The 26,223-nt window shown below is 26.6% G+C and overlaps 1 protein-coding gene across 1 annotated transcript in view; it reads left to right on the forward strand.

Moving 5' to 3' along the window:
• The window catches only part of LOC113556480 (Down syndrome cell adhesion molecule-like protein Dscam2), a 273,062-nt gene that overhangs the window by 115,785 nt on the left and 131,054 nt on the right, over positions 1-26,223 (forward strand). The window contains exons 4-6 of the mRNA XM_026961446.1: positions 5,763-5,945; positions 13,611-13,760; positions 18,874-18,994. Coding sequence (XP_026817247.1) covers positions 5,763-5,945; positions 13,611-13,760; positions 18,874-18,994 — 454 coding nt within the window. The remainder of the gene's footprint in view (positions 1-5,762; positions 5,946-13,610; positions 13,761-18,873; positions 18,995-26,223) is intronic.

Genomic DNA, 26,223 nt, shown 5'->3' on the forward strand with positions numbered 1-26,223 from the left:
ACTTATATTAGTTGTATTAGAATAAAAACATGCTTATTATACTGAAACTATGGAAAATAAGGACACAAATGTCTATTTTAAATGTTTGTAAGATATTAATATTTATTTGAAATTGTCTAGTTTTTTTTTCAATAAATATCAAAAAAAATATTTCATTAGGTATAAAAGCTTAAAAATACAATCTAAGTTTTTTCATTAATTGTTATCAAAGTTATTTAAAAACATTATACCTGCACAGACACTATTTTTTTTTTTAATAAATAATTGACGTTTAAATTTTGACAAAATTGTTTGAAGTTATTAAGACAATAAATCACTCACCATTATCATTTACAATTTAACACGAAGTAAATTTATTTCAATAAAAAGTCTTCAATGAGGATAGGTATCATTAAGGTAACCTATCAATATTTTTACTAAAACTCAAAGGTAATTCAAATAGTTCAAAAATTAATATTTTTTCCAGTTGAGTATAAATCGTTTGTCTTCCATTGAAGCATATCATTTATAAATGCAATGTTGAATCATCCTCATTGAACTTTAAAAAACTTAATTTGTCGTTTATTTCTTCAATTTTTTTGAAATTAGGAAGTAATTTATCACCAACTGTGAACCTCGTTCATATTTATGTGAAATATTTTCCATTGCAAAAATAAGTCAAATTCCTATTTTATTGATTTCTTATTACGGGTATCATAAACTCCTGAAAAGAGTCAGTCTGTATTTTTCAAGTTAAGGTAGACATCACTGTTGTCAAAAAAACCGGACCCAAACAATGATTGCACATTCTATGATACAATATTTAAGTCATTCAGCTCTATTTTTACGAGTATTATGTTTGTTCTGTGCCTTAATCATACTCGACTGAAATAGTTAGTACAATAAATGTCGGTTACAAGATTACCTTAATACTAGTATCTACAGTTTTATCATTAGGTACAATAAAAAAAGCTATCCATGCTTCTAGAAAATACTTATTAGGCTATATTTTAGCTAAAGAAATATTAGTATATTATGATATATTAAAATCACATGTTTTTTCATTTTTATTGCGCCTACGTATAATTATTGATGGTTCGTTCATATTTCTGATTATTATTATTTTTTTGAGTTATAACAATTGTTTAATTTTTTACAGCAGTTATTATTTCTTATCTATATTATTTAAACTCCATCATAATAATTTTTACTCCAACGATATAAGTATGTCCAATTGATTGTCACTTATATTTTTAATAAATTATTATATAAACTATCGTTAATTCAAAAACTTTGTGTGTGGTGACCCGTTTTATTGACTAACTATATTATTAATATATTGGTTGTTTTATAAATTTTAATTGCACATGGAGTAAATTGCAATATAACTAGTATAATACATATATTATGTAACGTACTTTGTTTCTCTCCGCCTGGTCTGTGCTATGCAAATTGTTGGTCCTTCGGTGTTTTTTTTTCATACTACATTATTATGTTCATTGAGAAAAAAAATGCTAGACAGTTACCCACTCGTAAAATACGAGTACTATACTTTACGTTTATAAAATGTTAAAATGGGGACAAGTCAATTTTTATCAATTTTATTTTTATTACTTTTATGCATTTAGAAAACGTAAACAATGTGTTTAAAATAAAAATAAGATAATAAATATTCTAATAGAAGGAGCATGGCAATAAAAATAATCGTATCTTAAAAACAATATAATTTAGTATTTGTCTTTCTGAAAATCTAAAAAGAAGTAGACTTTAGCGATTTATATTAATCCAAACAATAAAAAAGTTAAATGAAATTACTTTTCAAAAATATGTAACAAGTACCTATGTTACATATTAAATTTATTTTAACAATATTTATATATGTATATTAATAGAGCACATAATACCTATATGATATTTTGTATTTCATTGCAAATCATAAATATAAAAAGCTTAATTTTTGTCTTTTAAATAAAATTATAAAAAAGTTTTTATTTATTTATTTTGTACTATCTTATCAACGTGGGTTGCTACAGCGATGTTTCAAACAATTTATACCTATAATTGAATTTTCGACAAATCTGACGACCTGTCAAAACATATTTTAATGATGGATAGTAATATTATGTTTCCGACGAGAATAATAATTATTAAAATCTCTCAAACAATCGCTCACTCGCGATGCCAAAGGATAATCTCGAATGCATTTGATAGCAACGCTCATAGTGTTTATATATGAATATTAAACAAAACAAAATATCAAGTTCACAACCAACGCACTAAATTGAGTTGATTAGAAAGTATTAAATGTTTCAAAAAGTTTATTTAAAGTTGCTGCTGTGGTTCGTTGTCTAAACGATTAAACAATGAAAAATCAAATTCTTGTATATCGACGTTACGGCTGTGAAAAATTCCATGGTGGAAATAAATAATTTATGATTCTTTTTGTCAATATTACGTGTGTATACCTAAAGAATTATAGTCTTATAATATATTCGATTATATTTATGTATATTAATATTCGGTCATGACTAAATAAAATTAAAATTCTAGTTGGCAGCACATGCGTGAACGAACAAGAAATGCGTTACAACTTACGAGTCCGGAATGCGTAATAATTAATACGAAAATGGAACTCATTAAAACTTGTATAGAAACTGCAAAATATTTAATTCATAAATTATTGGTAACACCATTACCAAATATAATTGATCTCAAAATTATTTGGAATATTATAACGAGTTTAAGCGAATAAGTTTTAGAATCATTTTTCCATGACTTTTAAGATGAAAACGATAGACATGATAATACAGTTATACGTATGATTGCAACTAACCGGTTAATAAATACCTCGATGACTGCACCGGAGCCAAATAGGTCATCAGCTCTATGATATCTAATAATAATAATAATAATAATAATATCAATAAAAATATTGTATACGTTCTAAATACGTATTTTCCACTGGCGAGACAACAACGCACAGTAACAATAATTCGATTAATGTTCAATATATATCGTCTATATTGCGTCAACACCGTTTCTTAACACGTCCAAATCGCGTTTTCCAGTCACTCTGATCCACACATAAACAATCAAACGTGGTACAGCCGATTCGGGTTAGGTTCATTCGATTTAAGTCGGAAACAAATCGCCATTTTCTACTCGAATTCTTATTATTTTATATTTTTACTGTATATTATGATATATTTTTTCTGCCGAGGCGTTTTTGCGTGACGATTACCTATATTACAGCCATTTATAAACAACAGAAGCAATGTAATAATAATAACATGATGGGAACGCTTTGAACCTTAACGTTTCGAAAAAAAATTGTTTTCCTTGTAACAATAGTATATTAATATATTACCTATTTTATTATATTACAACGTGTTTGATGTTCTGCGGGTAAATTGACAGCGCGTAATTGGAGGTAGTATATTATTAAAGTTGTATCTCAGAACATTATTACCTCTACGGCTTTACCCACATTTTTTCAATGATAACTCATTCAAGTTAAAACATCTAGTTATAAGTTAATCCAACACTAAATACACTCTTATCGTGACTTTTGTCAATTTCACCATGTCCATTCTATAAGTATTAGGTATTTATATTTGTTCATATATGTACTGTACTGCGAGCTCTACGGGGCATAAAAATATAAAATATAAATATGAAATATAAAAATATAATTTAAATGGCCACAGTATAAATTTAATACCACGATACGTTATGTAACTGATTTGTTTTGATTTATTTTTTAATATAACGCACGTACACAATTCCCAAAATGTGTATATATTTATTTTAGGAAGAGTAACAACCACCTTTAACAATCCACAAATATTATATTTCCTAAAATATTTCTTTTATAAATTGTAATGGACACGTACAACGATAAAATAACTAAGTTCTACCTGCAGAATCTCGATTTTAGAAAACATAACAGATCATGAATTTAATAATAATATTTATAACAGGCAATGTTTGTTAAAAATTGAAATACGAAATAACACACTTAAAAATAAAAACTATATTATAATACATTGCTATATATTTTTATTTAAATAGTTAAAATAATTGTGGGATTTTGTTTTTTAAAATAACCAAAACATAAAATGTATATTATTTACTACATACGGAACACAACACGTACAAGAAAATGTAACAAATCAGTTAATATGTTTTTTTATTCTTACACTAAAGTCAGCATTACCAATTGAAATATAAAAATTATGATATACTCATTACAATTAAGGAATACGAATTTTTGGCGTAGGTACAAATAATATTAGATTGTAATTTATGGTAAACAGCGACCACAATAATCAGTGTTATATACACTATACAGTATACACTATTATGTTATTATTATTTATTTATAGTATTTATATAGACATCTAAATTCTACAGTCTTGCGTGATCTAAACGAAAAATTGCGTGAAATATCTAAAAAAAAAATATCCGTAACTAACTACTTTTTTATATAAACCATAAAAGTATTTCGTTGTAAAATAATGGCTCACCGACTATGTTCTCCAAGAGCACTCGATCTTATACGTGTTCTGTTGCCAAAAAATGAGATTTTCAGAAGACATTTTACGTGATAAACGAGTATGGGGAAATATTATGCTCAAAGAAATTCTTGTTGCATTTTTTCCCTACCTTTTAGTGCGCGTATCGTGTTGTCAAGCATTAACACTTTAAATGGTTTAAATCGCCGTTTTATAAAATCCCCCAAGTCGTCACGTTTTATATTAATATAAATAACAAATATAATGTATTTATATAATATTAGAAAAAAAAAACAAAGGTATAAATCAAATAAGATTAAAATATACGATATATTTAGTGATACATACACATCGTTTAAAGAATCCAATTCAAGTAAGCACGAGATGTTATTAGGTGCGTTACCATTATTATTTGGTCGTGTGTAAGATATGATTAAGTGTATTACATTTTATGTATTTTTGTAAAAAGTCGTTTGACAAAAAATATACACAAACGCCGTCACGTGCAACGTTACAACCGCGAAAAACATAATAATAACATGACAAAAAATAAGGCATATAATTTAACATTCTAATAACGGTGTAACATCGTCGTAACTCGTATCATAAGCATACCTGCGCATTAATATCTCAATGTTGTATATTACAAAATATCAAACCGCGTTCATATCAATTGTCCCTTCGAAATATAACAGTGTATAAATTTTCGACAAACGCGCCTTTAAATCCGCATTAATATAATATAATAATATTGTATATTGTATTGTAATATTTTAGCTTACGTGGTATAATAGATATAACCGAATTGACTATCTCAAATATTAAAAAAAAAAAAAAAAACTGTTATAATTATTATTTATAAAAGTAATTTAAAACATTCACATGATATCTTAATAATTATATTTTATTATATTTATAGATATATATATATATTTTTTTTTTTTGATTTATTTAGTTTAACAAAATTCATAGCACATGAGTTAGGAAATTGTATGTGTCGGTTTCTTCTTTTATTTCGTTACACATTTCTTAATATATGATCATATACTCTATTCAATCGAAGAACGTAGTTCCTTCGACCAAACGAGTGAAGCCGTATGGCTATACGAGGGGATAGGAATTTATATAGTGGAATGGTGGCGGAGGCGTACGGTGTTGGTTTTGGCTTGTTCACAATCACATTCTCTCAGTAAAAATAATTTAGTTAACAATTATTTTATTTCTACTCGAAAAAATAACTGAAAGACTTTTTTTTTTTTTTTGTTACAGAGGTAATAAGAAACTTCGAACCCATCGTCAGAGACACAGTGACAATGCCTGGCAATGTGGCCGTCTTCAATTGCCACATACCTGGAGTGAGTTACAATGAAAATCACGTGTTACCTGAATCAGTGGCGATCACTTCATGGGTGCAAGACGGTGTGTTCAACATATTTCCATCATGGGAAATAGGTGAGTTTTCAGTACTTTGAAATTTGTCCAAGAACATTTTATGTATATATTATTAATTATTCACCATGTTTCTCTTTCGCCTATTAACCTAAACTTAAAATGTGTTTGAATGATAGGTTAAAATCCAGTACCTAATTTAATATTAAAACACTTTCCAGAATGATATCTATAAGATGGTATTATTTGTAATTTTGAGTTCATGTAAAGCAAAAAATATATATACATTATACAATTTAAGTTTCGAGATTCCGCAGTTCATTAGGGTTAAACATGTATTTTAAGTTCTATTATCGTAGGTGCTTTAAGTAGTTATTCTAAATTATTTTAAAGTTCAGTTTTAAACCAAAAAACTCATTAAATCATTAATATACAAAAAAATACCTAAAAAAAAACTGTCACATCATCTTACTCAATATAAAAATAGTATATTTTATTGGTTTTCTGCTTTTAAGTTTTAGTATAATAAAATATTCATTACTATATAATATATTATATGTAAATATAACATTTCCATGATGAACTTTTATAACCAACGTCACCATTTTTATAGCAATAGTACTTGAGTAATATACACAAATAAATTGTGGTGATCAGTAGATGTCATAGTTTAGGTGTCATCTTTGGCTAAGCTCTCAAGAACACTTTGATTTCTTACTCATGCAAATATGGTCTCCGTAATGTTTATGTGCAATCAATTTATCATACTTAAATTTTGTAAATAATTTGAATCTTCATAAAAGAACTATCATACTTTTTTTAAAGAGATTTATTCAAAATATAAATGATAAATTGAAACCTAAATACCTTACCGACTTTTAAAATTATTATAGTGATGAAAATTGGAAAATATAATTTTCGTACAGAATCTTCTTAAGAAGATGTCAATCGCTAATATATTGTTTTCATATTAATGAAATATAATTTATGAGCAATTTTTGATACTTAAATATTTTGAAGTACGTAATGATTACTTTAAGATTTTATTTTTGTTTTTAAATAAAAGATAATTGGTAATAAAATTAGAATCATGAACAATGGTCTTACTTAATAGTATTATTGTCAAATTTAAATTGTTAACTTTAAAACTATTAAATTATTCATGTAAAATAGCACTTTCACCAAATCAAAATTTTCAACGAAATTCTTTAACATATTTGTAAATTTTCTTTAAGAAAAATAATATGTATAACATTATTTTCTGCAAAGTGGCTTTAAATCATCCAAAAAATCTATTACTCTATTAAAATGTATTATCAACGATTCTTTCTGATTTACTGATTTCCAATTCAGTTTAAAACTTAAGTGTTTTCATTACTGTAGTTTTAAATACATTTTTTTTTTATCACTATGAAAACAAAACAACTGGAACAATGTTTTTATTCATAATTTTTTTGTATCAATTTTCCGGGGTAAACAGTTGGATATAAAAAAACTGTGCTTTAAACTAACTACATAGTGAATTGTATATATTTATGATACAGATGGTTAATTATTGAATAGGTAATTCTGTAGCACGCCTTTAACTTATGAAAGTGATTTAGTGATAGTAAAATTGTTCACCTAATTTTTAGTTATTAAGATTTAAATTTCTAAGTGGAAAAATAAATATTTTCGAGATAAAAAGCAGTATATATTACTCTTTACAAATAAATAGATACTTCAATTTTATTTATTTGTTTACGCGCTCTGAGTTAGAAATATTTTTTTTTTTTTGAGAATATGAGTAAAAGGAAACTTATTATGGCACTATTGATTTAAAAAAAAATAAAAACCAACCGTGTACCACGTTTTATTCAAAAAAAGAGTTGGTTATTACATAGAAAGTTTTAATATTCTAGACCATATCAATAATTATGTATTTATATAGGTGCTTATTATTTAATATATTACATTTGTGAAGTATTCTATTGTATCAACATAAAATATTACCAACAATATAAAATAACAAACATAATATTATATTATATAATTTTTTTCGTGAAAATGCAAGATTATGTCGTCAGACTTCACGAATCATCAAACTCGGTCACGATAACACTACACACAAGACACGGTGCGTGTAAGTTGACGGATGATAAACGGAAAACTATTGTACCGATACGCTCGAAGCATTATCTCGTATGATTTTGTTAGACCAAGTATTCACGAACTCGTGTATTGACTAGACATCTTACTATCTCACAGCATTACATGTTCAAATTATGATACACGGGAAATGGTGTCTCAATAATATAAATTTGTTTATGATATTCTGTTGGAAATTAGTAACGTAGTAAATATTCTACGAATTCAATGAAAAATAAAAAAAAAATTCAAAATTTAATCATTGAGACTTATGTAAAATTTGTAATTTTAAAATTAAAGGCGCTATCAATAATTCTTAAAAATATATAAATTTTTTAAGATACTGTTTTTTTGCTCTTATAATTTACGCCATTATAATCGAAAAGAATGTAAAATTATTTTTTTTTTTATTATTATTCTATTCATTAAATAGACTATACCTATGACTGTTTTTTTTTTTAATATTACATTTTAATGTGATTTCAATTGAATCCACGGAGTGAGATCTTACAAGCCTAGCCGTCATCTGTTGTGGAGTGTTAGTGTTGGGATAGTTAGAATAATGTATTGTATGTATTGTATACAATACATACGATTTAATATTTAAAAAAATGCTTTATTAATGAAAAAATTATTAAATATTAATTAATCAACAAAAGTTGACAAGTAAACAGCCTTGACAAGGCTATAGGTCCAGTTTTCATAAAAACTGGGACAAACTATTTTTTTTTTTTACATACAGATAAAAAAAAGAAAGATATTTAAAATTTTATTTCATAACATAATTTATACGATTACAGTAGGTATGTAATACATAATATGAAGTACGCCCAACAATATATATTACGTATAGTTGCCTGATTATCGTGTATTCGTGTGAAAGAAACGTTCTTCTCTAATATCAATTTGATCACACTGACAAAAGGACGATTTGTGTTATACAATTTGTAATAATAATTTACATAATATGTACTATGGCTAGTATCCTGGATTAAATATTATTTAGCAAATACGTAGCAATGGGTTAAACTGTACGGGGTTAAATCAAAAGTTGTGTTACCGTCATCTAGAGTTCTAGAGTTCTTCAAGGTACAATTTCATTATCCTTTCTTTTTTTCTCGTTGGTAAATAATGCATCCACTGTATTAATTTATCTAAAAATACTAATTAAATATAATTAGTGTGTTTTAATGTGATTTGTGTTAATTGTACTCATATTACAACCTACAGTCAATATGCGAGATTTAAATTTAGACTTTAATGTTAGTTTTTTATATAGCTAGATCATTATCAATATTATACAAATGATTGAGTTTCCAATGAAATTAATGCATACCAAAAGTATACTAAATGTTGCTACCAGAACTTACAGTTTTTCAATATTGAGTGAAGTAGTAAGACTATGCCATCTAAAAGCATCACTACTGTTATTAATATAGTAAAATACAATATAACTAATGAACGAACAAAAACCAATTGAAACTAGTATACAACATAATGAAAATTTAATTATATCTAATGACTTTCAAAGAATAAACACATAGTTACATCACATATATACGAGGCATATCCAGAAAGTAAGTGTACTGAGGCTCTCGCGACAGCAAGGAATATTTTTTTATTATGTTTGTTATACTGCTATACAGCATTACTCCTCTTCTTTAAAACAAGACCACAAAAAGTTCAGTAAGTTGAAAACTGTGGTCACAAGAATTTTTCTCATGAAAAATGTCGATCGAGTCTGCCGCCACCTCCTTTGTCCAATTCTCGACCGCCCCTTCACCTCTTCGTCAGTAGACATTTTTTTTCTACCTATGTGTTTCTTCAGGGAAGTGAAAAAATGGTAATCTGAATGCGCCAAGTCGGGGAATACGGAAGGCGATTTAAAACATCCTATCCAAATGAGCCCAAAAATTGTTTCACGACATTGGCTGTGTGGGGTCTGGCGTTGTTGTGCAGCAGGCAGACTCATCTTGTTTACAGACGTTTCATTTTATTTTAAATAGCTCTCCTCAATTTTTTTAGGGTTTCATAATACCTTGCGGCTTTGATTGTTTCCCCTTGAGGTAAATATCCAATCAATATGATGCTTTTGTGGTCCCAAAACACTGATGTCATGATTTTTTTGACTGAAATTATGGTTTTGAAGTTTTTGGTTGAGGGTGAACTATGGTGTGGCACTAGTGTTCAGACTGTCTCTTGATTTCAGGTGTATAGTGTACAACCCAAGTCTTATCTCCAGTAACAATAGACTTGAAAAAATTATCATCCTCCAGTTTATAGCGTTCCAAAGAGGTAATGAATGACGGCGCGGATTTCGCACTTGGCGACAGACTCGATTGACATGTTTCACGAGAAGTTTTCTCGTGACCACAGTTTTCAATGTACTGAGCTTGTTATGATCTTATTATAAAGAAAAAGAGTAAAACTATACAGCAGTGTAGCGAAAATAGTAAAAAAATATTCCCTGCGGTCGTGAGAGCCTCAATGCACTTACGTTCTGGATATGCCTCGTATGTCTATGAGTGACATAGATCGCGTAGCAGGTTTTACAATTATGTATATATATATATTATTTGTTTGGATACTTTTTGTTGAAGTTTTAAATGTTTTCCAGTTCAATTACGCAGTATGCTCAATTTAACGGAATTCGTTTATATACTGAACTCTGATCTGACAAAAATTGGAAAAACCGTATATAAGCTATTTTCATTTTCGTGGAAATCATGTTAGATAAAGATTACCTACATGGAAAACAAATCAAACAATCCATCTAAATCTATAATAAAATTGTATAAATTAATATTATTTCAACACAATTTTCTACCCAATTTAGTATAGTAAAAAATATTAAATAATAATTTAAATAAAATAGTAAATATTAAACAAAAGATCGATATTTAAGCACGCTGAATGTGTTATTAACCTACATCAAGAAAAATTGTGTTTTCATTTTGATGGAAAAAAAATGAAATTTTTGGAAACATTAAAATAATTTATCGTTCAAAGCTCATTTTAAATTCTAATAATCTAATATAAACAATATGATGGCATGTTTACAATTTATTCACTGTTGATTTACTGATCATAATGTTATTTTTTTAATGCTTAAATTATAAAAATAAATATTATTTGCTTGTCTTTTAAATCTTGGGAATATAATATTATTTTCTCAATATTATTGTTGATTCAGTTAATTGAATAATTAAAATCATTCTGGATTTCAAATAAAATATTTAAAGCTTTGTTGATATTCAATGCATGAACAAACTTATTTTTCATCATTACAACAAAAAAACATTAACTTAATGAAAATACATCAAAACCATAGGTAATACATTTTTTTTCTACTTTTCAGAGTTCTTACAAATATAAGATGTTGTTTACGTTTCCAGAAATACGTTAAATATGATTGTGTGTCTAAATTCTGTGATATCTGTTTCTGTTTTTCCATTAGCCATTAGATTTTAAACTCGGTGAAACTCGTTAATGGGATATTTTATTTAATAAAGAAATAAAGAGGTACGTTTTATATTTCTACTGATCTTACATTTTGTATGGAAATGGTATCATTTATTAAATTAGAAATGAATTTCGTGTACTAAATCTAAAGAAATATAGGTACCTATTTTTTTAAATTAAATACGATATAATCTATGTTGAATTATTTGATTAAAAATAATATTATTTCTTTAGAGAATTTTTGATAAATTCAGATAAATACAATATTAATAATTTTAATAATTTTAATTAGTTTATTACCAAGTTGAAAATGTCACTGATGGTGATCCATTGACTATTAGACTTTTTGAATTTCACACACTTTTGAATATTTTTAGTATACTTAAAATAATAACAATAATAACAAACTTGTCATTCATCAAGCAAACATTAAAAGTTTCTAAAAATAACCCAAAGCATTCATTTAATATAATTAATCATGTCAATACATATAATTAGTTTTTTGTTTTTTTAAATATAAATTTATACTATCATATTTTTAAATTTAAATCGATTTATACGTGTAAAATATTGAGGAAAAATTATAAATTGTGTTAAATGGTCATCATTTTCATTTGACCTTTATACTTATATTTGATCAAATATTTTTATTTATAATAATTAGTTTATACAAGATATCAAAACAAAAAATATTAATATTATAATACGCTTAATTTAATAAAATGGTAAACCATGCAAAAATCAAATAAAAAGAAAAAGTGCATAGAAAAACAAAATTAAAAATGTTAAAAACAATGTTTATAAAATAAAGTGTACATGTCACCATATTATTTTCTGGGTGTACCAAAACTGTTTGGTTCGTATAAAAATGATTATAACTCTTCGTTAATTATTTACTAAAAATTTTAATAACAATATTTAAAGCCAAAACAAAATCATCAAGTTTCTCAGACACTCTCGTTACGAGATATTTAGTTAACATTTGGAAAACCAGTTCTATGTATTGTAGCCATATGCGATTTGGTTCCACAAAATTATAACATTTTGTGGAAAATATATGATATTATATAACTATATTATATAATATTTTGTGTAGTGAATACTTATTATCTTACACAAAACTTTTGATTCAGTGAAACCAAATTGTAGCATTATGTATAATATATTCATAACACGCGTGATATTATAGGACCAGAATGAAAGAACGACGAATAGTGTGTGTGTAAAAACATATGGTAATAAAAACCACGAAAAAAATATTCTGCCCGTTTCCAGTTGTCTTCAAAATGTAATATTGAAATTAAAATTATCATTCACAAAATATATACACATTATTAATAAGTACAACCACTACAACATGTGCACTATAATAGTAGTATCTAATCTATTGTTGTTTTCCATAACAATTTTCAGAAACATACAATGTTATCAATTAATAACTCTCTTGATTATTTTTTATCTGTGTATAAATCAGTTAAAACAAAATGAGTTGTGTTTAGATATTTAACAAATTACCTAGTTTATAATTTTTTATGGTATCATATAGATGAGCGGATTATGCAATTTTAAAATTACATGGCATACTATATAAATTAAATATTGCTTCAGCATTTGCTTTTAAAAAAAAGTTGAAGTTGTATAAATGAAATATTATCTTATTTACATTTAAATTGTAAATTAGTTAAAAAGAATTCACTTTTCATTTATTACATTTTTTTGCTTTGTCCCTTTCTTGGTTTCAATTTTTTGTTTTTAAACATAATTAAAGAAAGACTCACTTTTTTTACGAAACTTGATTAATACTCAGTATTTATTTCCATTTTTAATGCACATTAATCTTAGTTGATTATTTTAATTATTATGATTCAATTCAATGTAATTGATACAAAAATCTACGCTTTTGCAGACAATATTTTTCAAATCAAAATATACGTAATGCATAAATATAAAATGTGTAAAATAATGTTTATTCATAAAATTAGCTGTACAATTGATCAATTAATTATATGAAAATAATTAATATCAAAATTAAAATACATAAATAGTATGATATAAGAATCCGACAATATCGATTTACTACATTTTAGTGTACGCAATAATCTACAATCGTATTTATAACTGTACTCTTTCTAATTTCAGATTCGAAAATTATCATGATACCGAAAACTGGCCAATTGCGTATAGCGAATGTAGACGAAAACGATCTGAGACACAGCTATACGTGCCGCATAGTAAACAAGCTGACGGGATTCACTCAGGAGAGCAGCACGTTTGGCAGAATTTATTTCGGTAAGCGAATTCGTTCTTTGTCCGTTTTATTTTACGCAACGTGTCTTAACAAAGTTGGTTTTCTTGAACACGTTGTTTTATGTCTAAAAAAAAAAAAAAAAATAAATAAATAAAATAAAATAAAGTAATGGCTCGTAAAACGCGAAAAACCTTTAACGGTGAAAGCGCCGTGTTTTTAAGGAAAAAAATTTCCACCGAACCTTATCCGCTCGTTAATTTGCGGCCAACAACAAAAAGCAATATTTCACAAACATCCACGCAGCCGTGCACGTCGCCGCCGCCGCGAACCGCACAACAAACGTTTCCCAGACGCGTATCACGGCGGTTATTTTTCCTCTTTTTTATTATTTATTTCATTTCATTCCGTTTTAGTTTTTTTCTTTTTTTTTTTTTTGTACTATTATTATTTCGCCAATGTGACTTTCACGGCCGTTGACTGGGAGTAAATTATTTCGCGTATTAGCCACACGAGGTGAAATATTCCCCTCGGGAGTTTCACCTATAATATACGTACAACGCTCGCGCGCAACCTCCGACACACAATTCAATTTGTCTCGTTGAACGGTATACGTATAATGTATATATATATATATTTATTTATTATATATTTATGTATAGACGAAACTCGTTCTGGTTTCCCTACAGGCCAGCGATTATTGTCGTCTGAAGACATCCGCCTTTACATTGCTAAAATTGTTGAATTAAACGTATTTAAGAACAAATGGTGATTGAATTTATGCTAAAATCTAATACCCTAAAAATTATGAATAAAAAAATCACCAAAAAATAATTATTTTTAATACAATACTTGAAACTATGAAACCTAGGCAAAATTAAACTTATACTAAAACACATCTTAATTTTTAATTCCAATATTCATATTTAATTTTAGATTATACTAAAGTAAATAATTAATAATCGTTACAAGAATTCAGAATGAAATATAAATACATATCATCATCTAATAAATAACATACTCGTTAATATTATATTCGTTGTTAAATTTAAATCGAACACTATGAAATCGTTTTAAGTTTAATCAAATACCTATACGTAACTACACAAGGGAGATAAAATTATTATTAATAAATTACCATTTCTGATTATGTGTTAGTCATTTTTATTTTATGTTATGACACAGTATCCCTATTCGTTAGACTTTTGAGGTATTCGATACAATTTATGCAATTTTATACAACAACAAATGTGCCATCTGGCAAGACGATTTTTAAACAACAACATTGCGCGAATTGTCTCTAAAATATACAAAATTGCCATTTGCTTTCACCGTCGACAACACTTTGGTCGATTTAACTTTTCCGTTTGCTTATTATGTGTATATAAATTGTTTGCATTCCGGTCAGAATTTAAACGTTAAAATTGTTTATGCGGAAAGAGAGATTTTAATAATGTATATGTATAGGATAGAATGCGCATTTTATGTAATACGGAATTTTTTTACCTTTGTCAAATGTAATGGACATTTCAATAATCACCACACATCTATAATAATAATAATAATAATCATAAAGTCTGTGTTTGGTATAGATAGTATTTTTTTGTATTTAATTTTAACGCACTCGCCACTGTATAGTATACTGTCAAGATAACATGACAGAAACGTTCAAAGTTAAAACGTGTGAAATATATTCTCAAAACAATAATAAACATAAACAAAAATATTATACACCATTAACAAAATGGAGATTTCTCTTTGATTTACGAGTTGTGTGGTAAACATTTAACACGCAACCGAGACGAGATGCTTTTCTAACAATTCTTTGAAATTAAATAGATACGTATATTCTACAGTATGCCATTTTATTTTTTATTAATTTAGCCAACAACAACCTTCTGCTGTACCTACCACAAAACATCTATTTAAGTGTTTCACACGTACTAGTATAAATAGTGTGACGATTCAGGTTTCGAGAATTACGTAGATTAAAAATATAGGAAATAATAATAAATAAAGCTTTCACCCCACAACACACTCAAAACAATATTATTATTCTGTAATATTCATCACGAGAATTGGTTATGCTGAAGTGCTTCCGTGTCGTGTTTATCAAGCCCCGGAATATGATTTAAAAGTTGTCTCGACCACTTGTAATAATTATATTTTCTTTTTACTCGATTCGCGTATTTTTAATTCTCCATTTCCTAAGTTGGAGTCACCAAAAGCTTTCAATGGCTATAAAATAATATGAAAACGTAAAAAAAAAAACATTCAGAGAATCTAATTTAGTTTGTTTACAATACAGCCGTCGAAAAAAGAATTTTCAGAACACATAATATTGAATGTTGTATTGATATTATACAAGAGCTAATTTTAATGTTCGTTGCAACGTTTGATTCGAGTGGCAGTATATTTGTACAGTTCATTGTCATGAATCAAGTTCTTATTGCTGGCAATAAAAGTAAAGTTAACTAACAAAAATACACTTTACAGATGTCATTTATATTTAGATATAAATTAATTCAATTGATTAAATATGTTTACCAAAATAAACTTCCTAATATCCTCCATATAAATCCTTGATAATTATAAACATTTGAACAACCGGAATTCAATAATAAAATTAAAGTTCTCTCATCAAAATAATATTTCTCCATCTCTGCAGATTTTGAAATATGTTCCTTATTACATACGGGGAAAATATACAACATCTAAGGATAAGAAAGAAGGTTTCAAAAACAATTTGTTCTATGTTTTATCCATTTTTTTATTATTATCATTTAACTGTGTTTGACAAGCTCAAAATTAATAAATAATATTCCCGAAATGTACAAATAATAATATTACAGACAAATATATTAAATAAATATAAATATATTTTATACATGACACTTTGATAGCTAATTATTTATAGATAGTATTTTTTTTCATTATACATCAAGATTGATGATTTATAAATGTCAATACCAACTGTGAAGATTTCGACAGCTGTATCCACACAAAATCGAGGTAGGGATGGTTTACTGGCATGATGGATTTAAAATATTAAAAAAATAATTTATTTTACGTACAAACTTTACACCGAACATAAAATAAAATATATTAAGCAATCAAATTAGATAAATAAAAACAAATCCAATATTAATTCAATATAATGAAATATTAACTGTTATTTATACTTTGTTTTACTACAATTTTTTTTTAATTTGCATATCGTCATACAATTATTTAATAAACTGAACAATTAAAAAATTTAACAATAAAATCATAATCTTAAAAATCACAAAAAATTGTATAAAAATTATAAAAATCATTGTTATGCGCATTGACAAACTGTACCTATAGTAGATAAACACAACAACGATACAGTTCAATAAAAATGTTTACGAATAACTTAATAAAAAAATTGGATGGGAAGCTTAAAAATTTACATTTCATAAGTGTAAAACGTAAATGTATATATAATATAAGCACAGACATGGGCGTGTTTGGTGTTTAAAAAAGTATGGACAGTTATATATCTAGATAATTAATAAGAACGACATAGTGGAAAATAACAATTCTTATGAAATATAAATAATGTATATTGTTATTTGTCACAAATTACCTATACTCACCATATATACCTACTCCACAACATCATAATCTATACATATACAGTCTAGATACATATGTGTATATTAAATCTGTAATCAAATATTTAACATAGAATATAATTTATCACATCATTTATATGTTATAAAACATCCATGGTCAAAATTCAAATATTTTTTAAAAATTATGCATACATATTTTTTAGATTTTTTGGTATCAATTTCAACTATTTATCAAGCATATGGTTAAATTTTCAAATCTTGATCTAATTAACGATTTTTCGAATAAATTGTTTGTTAATTTTATTAAAATGTTTACTAAAAATGCTTATAAAAAAATATTAAGCCTATATTTTTTGAATATTTGTAAATATACATATATAAGAACAACTTATATCGGATCTCGTATTCAGTCTGCATGTATTTTTATACAGTGAATAATTTTTAATCGTAAATTATACATAAAATAGAAACAATAGGTACCAATTAAGAATATTAAATAGAACAGATAATAAACAAATAATATAAAACGCATATAATTGCAAATGTTAACGTAAACTTGATGTAAAAAGTAAAGAATATAGTTATAGTTTTATTTTTAAAGTAACACACTTACCACAGGCATCTCAAAATGATTGGAAAATCGCAATCGAGTTATCAACTTATTCGGCCAGAGGTTTTATATTGTATGATTATTAATTTTGTATATGTTAATGCAGAAAATAAAAATGTATAGTTTGTATAATATAATATAATATTCAAATCCATTAAGCAACCACTGTTGAGGATAATTGTATTTTATCATAATATTTTTGTCGTATCATTATTTATTTCAGAAAATGGTTGAAAAATACAGTCTCTCTAACGATAGATAATAAAAAGATTTCGCTGTATAGAAAATCTGTGGCTACACAAAAAATATTGTTTTTAATGAACTCCGGGTGGCACCAGGACAATAATTAAATCACACATAATGATTGCGCCGGTGCGACGCATGCGCGTACGGATAATTTCAAGCATCATGAATGTATATATATATATATATTAATACGAATAAAAAAAATAAAAAAACCGAAAAAAATCCGTTTAAATACTCCGTAAATGCGTTTATAATAATATACGAATGTTTAATAAAATGGGGCATTGCTGGTACGAAATAACCAACGCGAATGGTGTGACTTTACGAATAAAAATATAAAATTTTTTTTTTTCTAAATCCCTCTGAGCGACATTGGCGAATTCATTGTACACACACACACACACACATATTTATATAATACACATATATGGTACATGACCACCACCACCACCACCACCACCACCGTTAACGTATTATTATGTGTTGATGGGTTGTGGAGAGGGTTGAAGAGCGGGTGTCGACGGCGGCAAAGCCGAGCGCATAATTTAACGGAAATTTTAATTAAAACCGCCGAGTAATTAATTTTGCACTAAACGATGGCAACCGAGTTATTTTGTATTATTATTGTAAAATATTTATGTTATTTGTGTCTACTTATACAATATATTATAATTTTTTTCACACAAGCATATCGCTTTACAGAGAGCAACCGTACCATGGCACCTTGGTCGAAATCCAACGACTTCACCGTCCACTTGGTGAAACAGGGCGATCATCTGTTGTTGCCATGCGACGTATATGGATTTCCCCCGCCAAAAGTCACGTGAGTAAAATCAAACGGCAATACCTGTTTATAATATCATCATCATATTATAATATTATCATACGTTCGAATGGAACGTTTATAAGAATTTAAACGCCGTTGTGGTTTCGCTGTACACTCGCGATCATAGTAATAATATATCATAGTAACGTGTTAACTCATAGACTCTAATTGTTTTTCGTATAAAAGTTATTTTGCTGCCAATATTAAGCAAGTATTAAGCAAATATACCCATAGTCAGATATGGATATGATGAGCATGATATGTTTTCTTATGCAGCAATTAATTGTATATGAAGTGTGTCGATATAATAATATATAATTTAATATTTCAATTGCAATATGCTATAACATTAAAACGTGTAATTTTATTAATGAAATACAATATATAGCCATAAGATTAAATACGTAACAAAGTTTCTGTGCTAAATACGTAGGACGTTTTGTCATCGTAAGAGCTGTTATCAGTGTCATCTAATATGAGTCTGGAGTATGTTTTGTGGCAATTAAGGTTATAGGTGTTTATTATTTACTTTAGTTCTTAGGTTGTATCACCGGGATCATTCGGATGTTTTTAGTTTAAGATTTAAAGTTTTTTAATTTGGTTCAATCCCGTTGGATTGTTTTTTTTTTTTTTTTTTTTTGTTCATAAGTTAATTTGACAGAGAAACAATAATTTTTTCTTAATTCTAACTCGAAAAATATGTAATATAAATTCTGCTGTTGATTGATGTTTGAATTGCAAACAGTTTATAACTGTTAACTACAGATCATATTATAACTGGATACAGTAATTATTATTTATGTTTTTTACCAAGCAGTTAGAAATATAACATTTTATACATTTGATAGTATAATTATTTAAAACCAATTTTAAGATAATACCTACGACTCAATGGTTTTTAAATTCGGTTATTTTATGACATTTTTATCCTGGACTTCAAGTGAAGGAGAAACAAACGTTCGACCGACGAGTTTTATGGATTGAGTCAATTATAGATAGAAAAACGTATTTCACGGAAATACTCTGAATCACTGGAATTGTCGACGATATAATGGTCGGAAATAAATTGGGCGCGGTGAAACGCAGTCGTATAGAAAGCTTTTCAGGCTGTCCCATTTTTAGAGTAATAATAATGATGAAACTTCTTGTTCGATAATCGTTCAATTTAAAAGTTCCAATGGAACTGTAAATAAACTATTGGTAATCGACTAAAATCTTATTCAGTTCCAAAACAAAATTTTAATAAGAAAAACTTCATAAGCAAGTACATGTACAAGTTTTATGTCGTGGTTTTGTTTTTATATAACCAAGTCTATTAAACCACCACCGAATCAATGTTATGCTATTAGTTTTACATGTTTATTTTTCAAAAAAATAGTTTCTTCGGTCAGTATTACTACCCCGTCCAATTATATTGACATTTTATAACTTACAACAGTTAATAAATAATAATATATTATATTAAATTGAAAATCAGCTTTAGTTTAGAAATATTATAAAAAATATTCAGAACCCAATAACCTTAATATTCTTCATCACCGTTCAGAACATATTATAATTCCAAAGACATACTGTTATAAAATTACTTAATACAAATATATATTTTATTTGCATAGTCAATCGACTAGATGGTTTAATCGTGTTTATACAATACAAACATATAATATGCTTAAACGTGTACACGTGTATTACGACTTTGTACAACCGTATAGTTATATAAAACAATGTTCGACATCATACGTTTATCAGTGTAACGAACACATTTTAAAACGTATTATTTGCCGTATCAATGTTACAATAACATGTAACATATCCTTAAAATAAATGCGATTAAGATGAAAAACAAATTTAATTTATAATGAAAATACCATTTTATTCTAGCTTTAAAATAAGTCCACGTACGATCATTTATTCACAGCACATCGTTAAATTCGTCTGGATTCACTATTTATAATTAACCATCGTCATTCAAATGGTTGGGTTTTGAGTTTCTGGCAATTAAAGATTTATCGTATCAAAGGCTTTTTATATAAACACATATTATTATTATCATGTTTGACGCGGCTACAAACAAAAAGAGATGTCTGGGGAATATAATACAATATATTATTATACATGTATACCGGAACATGCATATAAAACTATTTCGCCTTGGGATTAGCTTATTTCAGATATTCAAACATCCCTTTATGGCTTTATATTATATATATATATATATATAATCATATTAAATCGTATTATATGTATATTGGGTTATGGTTCCACCGACAAATTATGCTATCGTTTGTGTACGATCAGATGTGTATAATAATATGGTGTTTTCTATGTAGGTGTTATTTTATGTCTATATAGTATTATTAAACAATAATACCCAATGAAATAAATAAAAACATAATTAAATAAAGATAGAGTAATTTTGGTTAACATTGAAAACCTTTCAAACAGCAGTTTTACAAATAACAACCACCTTTGTGCGTTTGTCATAATACCATTTAATCAAATCACTAAAAATCCGATTACGTAAAGCGTTATAATATTAATTAATAACAACGTATATTTTAAGTGGAACAATATTCATTGTCTTTATCTTTCACACGTGAAACATAACTAAAACTATCCATATTGCATTCATAGTACAGTGACAAATATTTTAAAAACTCTTTTGAATTTTGCGCAAAGTGTAAATAATATCAAGAAAGACACTTTTATTAATTTAATTAAATTTATTTTCAAAACTTAAATAGAATCATCAAAAACTTTTCAAATTTTCAAAATTAGTAAGTACAATTCAATAAAATGTAAAATTCGATTTAATTTACGTATACTTCATGCAGATGCAGTATTCAAATCTAAACAGAAAATGTTCAGTATGATACAATATTTGGTAATTTTCTTATTATTAGGTTGATCCGACTTATTATAAAACATATATGTAAGAACATCTCCACATCTATGATTATGTGTTTGTTCGTTTTTCGGTATTTCTATTCTTAAGAAAAATAATATTATGGAACAAGTATAATATTTTTTTTTTAAATATTCATTACTTGTTTAAAAATAATTAAAATCTAACATACCACCGTAAATAATATTCTTATCTTCATATTTTAAAATACGTAAACTAACTCTGATATTACATTTAACTTAACAAAGTTGATTTTACTGGTCAACAATAATGCATTTTGTATTTGTACTTTGTTATAAATGTAGTATTCTTTTAAAACAAATACGCTACTTGATTAACCATGTATAAATACAGTAGAATACACGTAATGAGCGATGACGATTTTACCAAAATATTATATACACTATTTAAACGAAAACCGACAGCCATATTCAAATAGGGCAGTAATCCAGTTAACAGGCAATATTGATTCGATTACGTCGTGTTTTGCGACGTGAGGATAGACAATAATAAGAGTTTACATTTAAATTATTTTTCGCACATTTAATTTATTAAGAGGCTGGTAATCATATTTGCTATCGGAGACTATGATAAATATTATATCGTTATAACATTTTAAACATAAAGTAAGTGAAAAAGAAAACCGTTAAATGTAATCATCCTCTGGAATTCTTTTGGTTAATATTTAAATCTCATTTTTAATTTCAGGGTTATTAATCGAGTTATACAAAACATAATTTATTTGAATAAGTAATATATTTTTTTTTTTTTTGAAAATGATCAATATTACATACCAATAACAAATAATACATAACAAAAACCTATAAAATAATAGTTTAAACTTATATTCTAATTATGCTAAATTAATTAAAAGCACAGATAGCACAAAATGTTGTAAGGCGCACACACACACAGTCGTAAGTTTGTTTTGATACCGGTTCATTAATCCTTTGCGAAACGCCAAGTGCAATGTTATAGAGATTGTGGTGTTTTGGTGAACTATACTTAGCCACTATCACCAAGAAATCTAATTAGTCAAAGAGATTCTCTTCGGCGTTTACCGTTCTCAAGTGCGTAGGTACCTATAATATCGTCTAGCTAGTAGCTGGTATGCACTCAAGGTATCGTCGCCTCGCCGCACCTCTCTGAAATTGCGTCATTCCAGTATAATTACTAAAATTAATATGTAGGTATATAAAATATTACCGAATTTCCGACTGACGAACAAAAGCAGAAAGTGCAATTGTTTTGTTCAGCTGATTTTCCAGTACGTTGAATTCTAGATTAATATTTTTAAAAGTTTAAAGTGTACTCAAATCACCGAATCGAGTTAATAGGCCATTTTCCCGGGACAAACTCATATTATCCATTCGTTTTCATTCCCCGTTTTCTAACTAATTACTACGCCACAGAAGACCGCTTATATTTCTATACATTTTCAGAACTCGCATTCACGAACGCCAATCCAAATAGTACAGCACATAGAGACAATTGTATAAAGGTATAGGTGCGTAGGACGTTTCATTGATTGATTAAACAAACTAATCAAAACAGCTAATATATTTTAGGTAATTATTTGTTCCGTACCAGTAGCAGTTTTTTGTATACAATTAATATATAAGCGTCATATTATATAGGTATGTTTAATTTTTAACACCAAACAGTACGGTACGATATACATTTTATAATAGTATTTGTATGAAAACAATAATAAAAAAATGTGGTTCGGAAATTGTTAATTATTTTTTAGATTCTGATCAAAAAGATGAATAACGTTGGTTTTAAAATAATGTATATTATCTTGTATTTTATTGTATAACTTTTTACATAATATGAAAAAAAAAATGCTTTAATATTGAACTTCAAGGGTGGTAACTGATAGCTATATTAGATAGATTAGATCTAGTTGGTGCTTTGGGGGAATTGAAAATAAAAATGAACCTATTATTTTTAATAAATGGGGAAAAACAAAACAACAAATATGAAAGATCGCCATTTTTTTACCAAAAAAGTTTTCAGGAAAATGTAATTTAAAACTAAATACCTATGCCATATTTTAATTATCAAGAATTCTTTACATTAGTTTTTATTAGATCTAAAATAACTCTGAAAGTTTTGTGGTATTTATAATAGACAATTTTCAATTTTCAAATTCTTTCAATTTAAAGTACATACATGTATTATCAGTGAATAAAAAAAAATAATTTAAAACAAGATTTATTATAAGTTGTACAACTTTAAACAATATTTTAAAATATCAAAAATACAGGCACATTTTTTTTTATTCATTGAAATTTAAATTTTTAAGAAATTCGTCCAAATCGTAATAATTTGTGAGATATTTTATAATTAAAAATATTTAACATTTTAATAGATGTCATTAAAATGTAATATTTTATTTTTCACAGAAAAATCTGAAAAATACCTAGTCATACTATAGTTGCAAACTAATGTAATGTAAGATGCATCTTATGCACATTTGCTAACACGCAAAATATATACCTTTAATATTATAATAAAAATATCCACTGAAATGCATAAAGCACTTCGTATAAGTAAAAGTAGAATTTGGTTTCTATTTTTTAACAATAACATTATAAGTTTATGCAATAGAAAAATTGATAACAATTTTATAAATTATAATTTATATTATATTTATTAATTTAATTTAAAAGTGTAATTTAATTAAAATATCAGGTTAAGTTATATTTTATGATTATAACCTTATAGTATAAAAAGAAATCTAAAAATTAAATGCATAATTACATTATATAATTAATTAATACATATTTTAAGAACAACTTAAAAGTACACAAAATCTTATACAATATAAAAATATAAAAATATTATATTAAATACGCTGAAGTTTAATATATATATATATAATTAAGTATTATTTTGGAATAATCTACTAACATTTTCTTCACATGTGCATTATATTTTATCACAAGTTTAATATTAAATTTGATATTAAATTTAAGAAAATATAGAGATATGATTACATTTATACTACAGGTATATACGGTTATTATGTTATAATCTATTTTGTGTTTTCGGTTGACAACCCGATGACGACGGTCGCGTTTATTGGGTATCCATTTTAGTAGGAACTGAAGTCATTTTTAAATATCATATTACTGAAACACAATATCTATTTAAGCTAGGTTAAAAGCACCCCCTTATAAACATATTTTTCATAAAATAATCAAAACTGACCATATCCTCCAAATATAGGTAATCATTTACTGGCAATATATAATTATTATTAGGAACAAACATAAAACGAGGTGAAATTGTATTATTATAGTATAGATTGTCGCCATCATGAGAAGACTATACAACGATGTTTAGATTTCACTTGTAAGCCAATAAATCTATAAGAGATGCTTTGTAACCACTTAATTACACTGTGGATGGAATGAATTCAAATATAGTGATGGATATAACAAATCAATTCGATGTAGCTATATGAATTATTATATTTATGAGATGCTCCACTATTAACTATTCAAATTTTCACAATTTATTTTAGTGGCATTCACCTAGAAATAATACACAACCGTCTCGTTTGAAATTTAAGCTTGAAATAAAAAAAAATATATATAAAAAGTATAAAATACAACAATTCATTCAAAAACCTAACCTAACTAGTGCATAAACTAATGTTTTATATATCAAGATTTATTTATTTATTATTATTTTTTTTTTGGAAAAATATTGCATTTCAAATGAATTGTTATCATAAAAAAATGAAACATAGAAAAACCTTCATACTACTTTTATTATTAATAATAATAATGTTAGGTAATCATTTTAATCATAAACTTCAAGCTGTTTATAATAAAAATAATATTACCAACTTAGTGTATTTAGTGTAAGTATCCTAATATCATTAAATATATTACTTGTCACCTTCGTACGTTTTACATTTGCTATACTTTAATACATTATAATAATATGATGCGCGCGTATGAACGTAATTATACTATATTACGCATTTGTATTATGGCAAGAACATAATATTATATAGTTTGCCAATGCACTTTTCTCGTTGATTTTGACTATCGCTGACTGTAGCTATTGCCTAGACGAAAAACTATATTTTTTTTTAATCACTGTTTGTCATACGCATCGATTTGACGTTTAAAACCACACGGTACTGCGATTTACAAATATACACATACCTAGGGTAGGTATGAAATAATATAACCACGACAACAGGAAGTGACTAAGACAATGTACGAGTCGATTTAGCTCGCATTCACATTCAGAATTTACATTATTATTACGATGTTGTTCTTCCTGCGAGCTCGCATAAATT

Source organism: Rhopalosiphum maidis, chromosome 3, assembly GCF_003676215.2.
Source record: "Rhopalosiphum maidis isolate BTI-1 chromosome 3, ASM367621v3, whole genome shotgun sequence".
Classification (NCBI taxonomy): domain Eukaryota; kingdom Metazoa; phylum Arthropoda; class Insecta; order Hemiptera; family Aphididae; genus Rhopalosiphum; species Rhopalosiphum maidis.